Source organism: Melozone crissalis, unplaced genomic scaffold (assembly GCF_028551555.1).
Source record: "Melozone crissalis strain CALT ecotype California unplaced genomic scaffold, PUWL_Pcris_2 ptg000027l_1, whole genome shotgun sequence".
NCBI classification, from domain to species: Eukaryota; Metazoa; Chordata; class Aves; order Passeriformes; family Passerellidae; genus Melozone; species Melozone crissalis.
Window position 1 is genome coordinate 73,240,476 of NW_026535805.1, and position 9,610 is coordinate 73,250,085.

Below are 9,610 nucleotides of genomic sequence, written 5' to 3' on the forward strand. Positions count from 1 at the left end.
TTTTCTGTAAACAAAACCATCAATGGGAGGAATATAAAGTAATTCTCAATATATGCATCTATGGTTTTCATTCTTCCACCTTAAGAGAATGAAATTTGTTAACATTCTGTCACTTACTTTTGTTCCCTTTTTATTAGAACTTTATTATTTTTAACCTTTGACTTAATTTTCTTATGACTAGATCAGAGAAATGGAAGGAATTCTAAAAAGAAGGTATCCAAATTCTTTGCCTGCTTTGATTTTTGCTGCTGCTGCTGCTGAGAAAACAAATGATCTTTCAGCTAAAACAAACACAGTTGAATTTTTGGAGAGAAGAATAAAGAAATTAGAAACAGAACTTGAAGGTAAAGATGATGAAGCTAAGAAAAGCCTTCGTGCCATGGAACAACAGTTTCAAAAAATAAAGGTAAAAGTTGAGTAGTCTACTTTGCAAGTAACAGTCACAAGGCAGCTAAGTGTAACAGAGGGTAGTGGTTAAAACTGAAGGCAAAGACCACATTCAAGGGAAAAAAATTATTCAAAGAATTCAGAACCGGAATTTCAGTACCTTCAGCACCTAAGATAAATAAAAATAGCATTGAAATTGTTAGAGTAGTGTTGAAATGAAGAGGGCATGTTCTCAAAGCATAATAATTTAATTCTTACAATTAAGATAAGTAGTTTTCACCCTGTGGGTCAGAGTAGAGCTGCTTCTCTAATTCCTTGTTGTACCAAAGGCTGTGATTTCAGAGGTCTGCTGACTAAGCATTTCTGCAGAGAACATTGGGAACCACTACACATGTCCAAAAATTACATGATAGTGAGCCTAAAGACTTGGGTTAGGAAGCCTGGAAGTCTGGAATTTTACTTTAAGGAAAAGGTGAACTGCACAGGTGCTTAATGAGCAAGAAAAGAAAGCATTGGCCAGCTGTTCCACCTTTTCTCCATAAGTCACTCATCATACTTTCCTCAAAGGCCATCCAAGCTATTAAGAAGGTTAGGTTTTCCTCAGCTCATTAGGGGGAAAGATTGTGTGTCTCTCTGAATTCATACTTCTTTCTTCATACTTATAAATACATAAAAAGAAAGATCTGTTCTGTTAAAATTTAGCATGTTTTGAAAAATGTGAAATACAACTTTGAACATGTGACATGAATGTTTGCCAGCTGACATATACCAAGTACATAATGACAAAATTAACATTGGTAGAATCTGAAGAGAACTCAATTACATAGAAGTGAAATATTTTCTTGTCAATATAATTGTGTATCCCATAATTACTTGCATCCATTGTGATTAGATTCTTTTGTAGCAAATTCTTCAAGTAATTCTATTTTACAGCAGACTTAATTATTTCACTCACTAATTTCTGAACTGATTGAGTAGTTTGTTAGTAATCCTGATTTGTGTTTTGTCTTCTGAAGTCTTTCTTCAGAAGGGCAGTAACTTTAAAGAATAATAGGAAGAGCTAATAATAACAGTACACTTACAAAACTGCTTTTTTGTCCCTACTTTTTACTCCCCTCCTAGATACAGTATGAACAAAGACTTGCGGAGCTTGAGCAACTACTTGCCTATGAATTTATGAATGAACCACCAAAACTGAATGGTGATAAAGCCACTTCTGCAGAACTTGAGCAGGAGCTTCAGAATCTAAAGAAGACCCATCAGATCACTGTTGGAAACCTCCAAACAGAAATTGAAAATCTTAAAAGTCAAAATTCCCAATTAAAACTCAGAAGCAAAAATGATAATAAAGACTTAGATTCCATGGACTCCAAGATGAAACAAGGAAGCATAAAAGACAGGTTGTTAAAACTAAACGAAGAACTGGTCACCAAAAATAGAGAAATACAAGACCTCACAAAAACTGTTGAGAAACTTCAAAAAGAAAGGATGGTGATGTTGTCTGATAATAATTTGAGAAATAAAACAAACACTAATGGAAATTCTACAGAGGTCGTGAAAAAGAATACCTCAGCCGCAGATAGAAGGAATTCCAACAACACTGAAGCCTGTCTAAGCATTTTCAATGATGACAAAACACAGCAACCACATACCTTCTCTGATTCTCATCTCTCAGAAGTTGTGCAAGAAAATGCCCATCTGAAAGAGGAGCTGGAGAAACTGTCCCTGGAAATGAGCCAGCAGCGGGTGAAGTCTCAGGCTGCTCTGGCTTATTCTGAAAGCAACATGCGAAGGTAAATGCTCAACATATTCCTTTAAAAGCCTTCTTAAAGTGTTGGCAAGCATAGGATTGAAGTAGCATATTAACATTCAGCCATGTGTGAAGGTTGCTTATACCTTCATTTGTGCTGTTTCTGGCTTTGGGAGGGGTTTTGGGAGTTCTTTTGTTACTTTGGGGTTTTTTTAAAGCAGTTCTTTCCATAGGCAAACCTGTGTTAATGCTTTTATTAATGCTACAATTTCTTACGCTTTTAAGTAAAATATCTCAGTTTAAATCATCATATCTTAGATACTTTGTGTTGTATGGCATTAATACTTGGTCCATGTTCTTTCCTTCAAACCTGGAGTGTGCTTTCAGTGGAATTTACTTGGCCAACAGTAGAAACCTTATACTTTACCTAGTATCCCTTACATCCCTTGACAATCAAAGTAGAAGAAATTGACATGCAATTTAGATTACAACACATTCTTTTCTAAAATAGATATCTAAAAAGTTGCTGCATTATGATTAAAAAGCATGTGTTCTCTTGCCACTGTTTTAATAAGAGAACCAGCAAAGATGATTGACTGAATTTTTTATATCCTCACTGCCTCTAGTTAGATGATGCACATATCCACCACTGTAGGTTTCCCACCCTTTTCTCCCTTCAGAGCAATAGAAGTAATGATGATCCTGTCTTGCGAGGTTTTGTTATGAAATATACAAGATCTGCTGCCTGTAACATTTTGGTTATTTTGTGGCTTCAAGTGAGAAGCTGCTGCATTTTTGAAGAACTGTCTGTAGCTGCACTACTACATCTCACTTTTCTCTTGCTCTGTTCAGGATGCAGGAAGACACAGCAGAATACATTGCATCTCTGAAAGCTTCCCACCAGAGGGAAGTTGAGAAGATTGTTTGCCAGCATGCAAAGGAACATTCTACTTCTAAAGTAGCTGAACTAAAGAACAGAATTTCAGCACAGGAAGTAAGATACAGTAGATACATTACTTACATATAGATATATCTTAAAGTTACTTCTTTCTGTATTACTATAAACTTACTTTCTTGGAGGTCGGACCTGTTGTTTCAAAAATCATCCTGTGCCACAGTATTTATAAAATCCCAGAATGGCTGAGGTTGGAAGGGACCTCTGAAGGTCATCTTGTCCAACTGCTCTGCTCAGGAAGATCATCCAGGACTACATCCAGATGGCTTTTGAGTATGTCTAAGGAGGGTAATTCCAGCACTTCTCTGGGCTATTTTACACATGGTATAAAGGGTAGAAAGAGCTGTTTCATTCAGATTATTTAACATTTAAAAAGGAGGAAAGTAACTTGAAGATTGAGGCTTGTTTTCATATACTACATATGTAGTTTATGTGTGCTATTTAACAGCCCATGCACACACACACGTGTTGGAGGCAGTGTTGTTAATGCTCACAGCACTTACATCTGCAGTGCTGCAATCACAGAAACATAGAATGTTAAGGGGTTCAATGGACCTCAGAGATCATTGATCATACTTGTGATCATACTCACAAGCCCCCTTGCCATGGGCAGGGACACCTTCTACTAGAACAGGTTGCTCAAGGCCTTATTCAGCCTGGCTTTGAACAGTGCCAGGTTTGTGGCATCCACAGCCTTCCTGGGCAGCCTGTTCCAGTGTTTCATTGCTCTCACAATAAAGAATTTCTTCCTAATACTTAACCTAAACTTCCTCCATTTTAATGTGTACCCATTATTTCTTGTGCTATCACTACAGTTCCTGATCATGAGTCTCTCTGGATTCCCTGTAGGCCTCTTCAGATACTGGAAAATTTCTATGAGGTTTCCACACAACCTTCTCTTCTCCAGGCTGAATGGCCCCAACTTTCTCAGTGCTGGTTATTTTTTTCTGTACTTCTCCTGCATTGGTTTTCACATGTTGTCATGGGTGTGTATGCTAATGACAAAATATTTTTAAACCTTTTTTAGATATTAATAAAACATCTTCAAGAACAACTTGGTGAACAAGAGAGACGTCAAGAAGCTCTTTTAGTTTCACAGATAAGAGAGCAACTTCTACAAAAAGAGGTATATTTAAATTTCAATGGGGATACCTTAGTCTAATGAGTTTTCATCGTAATTCATGTCAAGCATGGAATAATATGTAGTAAAATAAGTCTTAGAAACACAATTTTTGTCAATTGCTTCTACATCAGTTATCCCTGAGAATGAAAGGTTATTCTAGTGTGACCAGGAGAACAACACAGAACAGAATGCAGAACTTTGACCTTTTTTGATGTTAATATTTTTATTATTATGTTGTTTGAAATGTCTGACATTTGTATGAAGTTTGATCAGTAGGTTAATCCAGGTTTTCATATCCTCTGAGAGTTATGGTGGGTAGTGGTAAATAGACCACAGGACTTATTTTTTATTCCTCTAATTAAGGGGATTTTTTAATTACTGTTTTTTTCAAAAGCTTTTCTTTTTTCATCCTCCATTGCTGTAAAACTGACTTAGGCAATTGTATTCTTGGTTTTCTCCTCTGCTATCTCTGAAACTTAATGTGTCTTAAGAAGGGAGAGTTAGCTATAAAATCTGTGAAATTCAATGGGTTTTGAGAGAAGTATATAGGCTGATTTTTTTCCACTCTTCTACTTCATTCAATAGCAAATAATCTAAAATTTACACTTGTTCTTATCTTTGCATTTGGGTTAATGTTGGATCAAATTGCTGTCCACCTTTTAGCTCCAGCTTTTAGAATCACTGGCTACGCACTTTTTGTTCTTGAAGTAGTGCCAGTCTTTGTTGCCATTTCCTGTTCAGGAGGATGTAGCCTGTCTCAGCATTGTGCCTGTACTTTATTCACCATCTCCCTGATGTATGAAGATCACTATTTTAACTTAATTTTGGTAATACTCTAACTTGCAAGGGTTATTAAAAGTGATTAATCTTAATCTTGCTAAACTCATCCAGGTATTTGTCTTACATGTGCAAAATTCCACCTCTGTTGTGAAGTATTTCTGTAAAACTGTGGGTTTGTATGGGGAGAAAAAAGATGTCCTATTAAACAAGTTCTGTGTTTGCAGAATAGGGCTGAGACTTTGGGTTTATATAGATGTTGGCTTTCCTTACACAGCTTGTTTCATTCCAGTGGTGTCCGTTTATGTAGTACTTCTTCCTGGAAAAACAGAGCAAGAGTACAATGAGACAAATGTTGTTTCCTCTATGACTGCTTTACAGGTTATTGACAGTGATGGTTTAAGAGATCATCCAGTCTGACCCACATGGCAGAGGCCAACTTCAAGGTGCTGGTATTTAAGAAAAAGTAAAGGAGTGTCTTTGTTACAGAAATCATTGCAAGACTGTACAGAGAGAAATATCTATGCCTTGCTTTTGCCCTCTAGCACAATTTCTGTGCTGCTTTTAAAATACATCTTTGGCATTAAATGGTTCAATAAGTTGTGCTGAGAAAAGAAGACAACCAGACCTGCAAATGGAAATAGCAGTGATAGGGGAAAGCACCTCACTGGTAATAGTGTTGAGTCCTGTGTCTAAAATGGTGGTACATCCAAAAAGGCAGTTTTTCCTGTGGCTTCTTGGAAGATTGTTATTTGAATACTAATCTCAGAAATGCTGTTCATGGATGTTTTCCATTAACTGAGTGCTTCCTTTCCTTTACAGCTTGCACATAGCACTGAATTGTATTTGATGTGGTTCTGTCGCTGGCAAAATACACAGAGCCTCTTTTCTCCTGGGGCTTTTTTCCCCTCATGAGATCTTTCCCCTATGATTTTTAAACTGTGTTTAATTATATACTTGAGACCACACATCAGCCCTTCCCTTCAGTGGGGCAACTCAGCAGCCAAGCAGCAGACACTCATTTGCACAGATCTTTTGAAACTAAGACTTCTGCTCCTCTGAAAAACGTGGCTGAAAAGTTTTGTCTGCTGGAGTAATGGACAGGCAAAAACATACTGACACAGGCCTTGTTATTTTAGAAAGCCACCTTGAAATGTGTAAGTAATAGTAAGCTGCCTCAGAGTCACTTCTCAGTAAGAGTGATAACATCTTATGAAGACACAAAGCTGCCAGCTACCTGAATTCACAGCAGAGAGGCAAGGATGACTGAGTGCTTGAAGAGGGGTAGCAGCTCTCAAATATATTGGCTAAGGGAAGCTGAGGACTATCATAAAGGATAAAGATGTCAAAGTTGTCACTTTAGTTTACTTATATACATTAAGAGTGACCAAAAAATACTTTGGATGAAGGAGTATCAAGTTACTGAGAACAGGCAAAGAATGAGAATAAACCACTAGGGCTTTATAAGAAAACTTCCCTGAATTTCTGGAGGATTAGGAAATCAGTTTTAAGTCATTGTCAAATTATTTTACCTGGCAATTATTAAGCTTACATGCAGGCTTGTAATCATCTCTCTCAGCAGCATGTCTAATTAATTTAGTCCTTAGAAATACATTGGTATCTTTTATATTTGGTCTTTATCTTGGGTGTGAGAAGGGAAAGTGTAAGAACATCTAATCATAATATTCTCTGTTAACTTTTGTTGTATGAAGTAAAAAATGTGACAGAACACAATCCCTTCATAACATTATTAACAGCACTGGATTTATCAGAGAGGACTAGACTTTCATGTCCTCAAGCTACTTCTTAGAAATGAAAAATCCTAGCATAAATCCCTGAGTCCCTGTTAAAGCTTTTGAACAAAGGAGATTGCTCTTTTATGTCTTTTTTTATTCAGCTTTTGAATGTAACAATTAAACAATGCAAATACATTTTTAAAGGAATCTGGTTTATACACTGCCTAACACAATTATAACAATTTTCATCAATTCTCTTTTTGACTGTAGGTGACAAAATTGTTGGAAGAACTGAGAGAGGCTAGGGAGAGCCAGAGTCCTGAAATGAAACATTTCTTGTGCCTGGAAAAGAAAATCAAGCATATAGAGAGCAGACATGCAGAAAGGGAGCATGAAATTCAAAAGGTATACCAGTTCATAGCTGCATTTACTTCTCAAGAGCAATTTATTGGTTTAAATGTAATTTTATGGTATTTATTCAGGCTTATTTAGCTCACACTGCAGGAGGAAAGTAGTTTTTATGCAGCCATGGTTTTGTCTTTGCCTCTGATGCAAGTGAGTGTAGGTGCTGGTCTGGTCAGCTTGACCCTGCTGTGCTAATTAAGATTACTTGGGTAACTTTTTTGCTGCCTGGTCTAAGGAGGTCTTGGTGTCCCAGAGGGTTGGACTCCAGACAGACCTTTGGAGTCAATATCATTATTTCATACTTCAGTTTCACAGTGAAAGCAAGCTACTGAAAACTGACAAGAGTTTGGAGTGCAGAGTCTAACCTATGATATATTCCTCAATGGAACTGTGATTATCTAGTCCTTGCAGCCCTATTCAGAAAAGCTGCATTAAAAGTATAGGAATATCTTATTTTGTTTTAAATTTTAAAACCAGGTCTCAAGGAACATGCTTTTAATGTACAGATTTTTTTTGCTGTAGAAGGATTTCTTCTTGTACATTCCTATATCAGATCTTTATTTTCTTTCAAAAAAGACCCATGCATAAAACAAGTCATTGGATTAAAAATAAATCCTATTGCCACTTTGTTTTTTTGTTATTTTTGTTCACATTCTGTCCTCCTAAAGGTGACTGTAATACAGTTCATTTTTTGCTATTAATTTGCTTTTATATAATGTGAGGATGTCTTTACCATTTCTGTGAAGTGTTTGCTGCTGCCTATTCTGTGATCTAGCTCCACTGAATACCAATAGTATTTACTAAGATATTTTGTCATGTTTGGGGTTTTTTTTCAAGAAATAATAGTATACATATTTAGTACTAAACAATTTCATCTTTTTGTGGTGCTCCTGTCCTTGTTATGTATTATGCTTTGGGTTTTGATTTGTCCCAGTTTTTCTCCTTTAACCATCAGCACTGGGGCATTGAACAGTTGCCCAAGTGAATTATATCAAAATGAATAGTGTTGAAAAGGAAATTAATGAGCATGAAGTTAACAGTTTATCCTTAGTATCAAACTGCAAATATGATAATTTATGGCCTATCATTAATATGATAATTATAACCTCTCTTTAAAGGATCTATTACAATTAATTGTGGAGCTTTTGATATGTTATGATACTTCTTATGTTGTGTAACTTAATAGGATTGTTAGGGATTCATTAAAGTTATTCATACCTTTATCTGCAGCAGCATCAGATCTTTTTGATTACAGGACATTTTCTGATAATTCATAGAATTTGTGGTTTTTAAAAGTAGAGTAGTAGGCTATAACATGTCATTCAGATTTACTTTGTTTTGCAGAGCATTATTTTAATTACCACATTTAAGTGGAAATTTAAAAAGTTAATTTTAATTTATAGAGGGTTTTATGTTATATGCTCAGCTTTGCCTTAAATATTCAAATTTAATTGCTGCTTTGGAGAGGATAAATTAAATTCTCCTGGGGCTCATTAGTCAATAATCAATTCTACCCTTCTGTCATTAATGCAAATATTTAAAGGAATTCATTGCTATCAGAATGATTTTTGTAATATTCAGAACAAATTGCTTCCACTTAATGTGAGCATTCAGCTTTGAGACTGAGCATCAGATAAAATGACGTGGCAGATTTTTGCAAAGTGGCAGCACTGGCTGAGTATTGGCATAGGAAATCACCGTGCTTTCCTCTAATTTGCAGGCTACCCAACTAAGACAGCACATTTCTGAAGTAAGGCAAACCCAGGAGGTTGAGAAGTGGCGAAGGCTGGCCCAGCAGAAGAATCAGGAACTGGAGAAATTTCGAATGGAGTTGGATTCAATACTCGATGTTTTACGTGAACTGCAGAAACAAGGGGTTGTGATTCCTGCACCTGATTCCACTGGATTCAGAGTGACAGGCAGCTGTTAGAAGGCATGATTAGGTAGTAGTTAAACAGAGCAGCAGAATTTTAATATTCAAAGTTACGGTATAGAAATGTTATTGAAAATCATTATTGCACCATGTATAAATTGCATTGCATTTTGATCTTCTCTGGAATCTCTCATGTCCAGAGGCAGATTTGCAATGAGCAATACTCTAGTCATACTGTATGTCTTCTATTTTATTAGTAATAAATTTACATAATTTTTTAATAATAGAAATATTGAGGTTCTTCTGTAAATTCAACTACCATTGAAAATTTCCTTTTTCACAGACTGGAGAACATGCCTGTATATTTCAAAGTTTGATTTCTAACTTGTCTTGTAGTATTTCCTTTGTGAAAATTTTAGTAGTAAGCTGTTCGGTTATATAGCATTGTTGTATAGCATTGATGTATTTCATTTTTTACATTTCATTGATGTATTTCATTCCATAGGGCAGGAAAAGTGTATTTTTCCAACATTTGCTTCTCTCCCTCCAATTCATATAATACTCCTTCCCTTAAGACCACTTCCCACTTTAGTGAATGATTGGA

The 9,610-nt window shown here is 36.0% G+C and overlaps 1 protein-coding gene across 4 annotated transcripts in view; it reads left to right on the forward strand.

The window, feature by feature from the left end:
- Positions 1–9,387, forward strand: part of CEP162 (centrosomal protein 162) — a 265,275-nt gene extending 255,888 nt beyond the window's left edge. For all 4 annotated transcript variants that reach the window (XM_054279194.1, XM_054279195.1, XM_054279193.1 and 1 more), the window contains exons 23-28: positions 182–406; positions 1,510–2,180; positions 2,990–3,131; positions 4,120–4,218; positions 6,999–7,133; positions 8,854–9,387. In XM_054279194.1, the coding sequence (XP_054135169.1) occupies positions 182–406; positions 1,510–2,180; positions 2,990–3,131; positions 4,120–4,218; positions 6,999–7,133; positions 8,854–9,063 (1,482 nt within the window). In that variant the 3' untranslated portion in view covers positions 9,064–9,387. The remainder of the gene's footprint in view (positions 1–181; positions 407–1,509; positions 2,181–2,989; positions 3,132–4,119; positions 4,219–6,998; positions 7,134–8,853) is intronic.
- Positions 9,388–9,610: the final 223 nt, after the last annotated feature.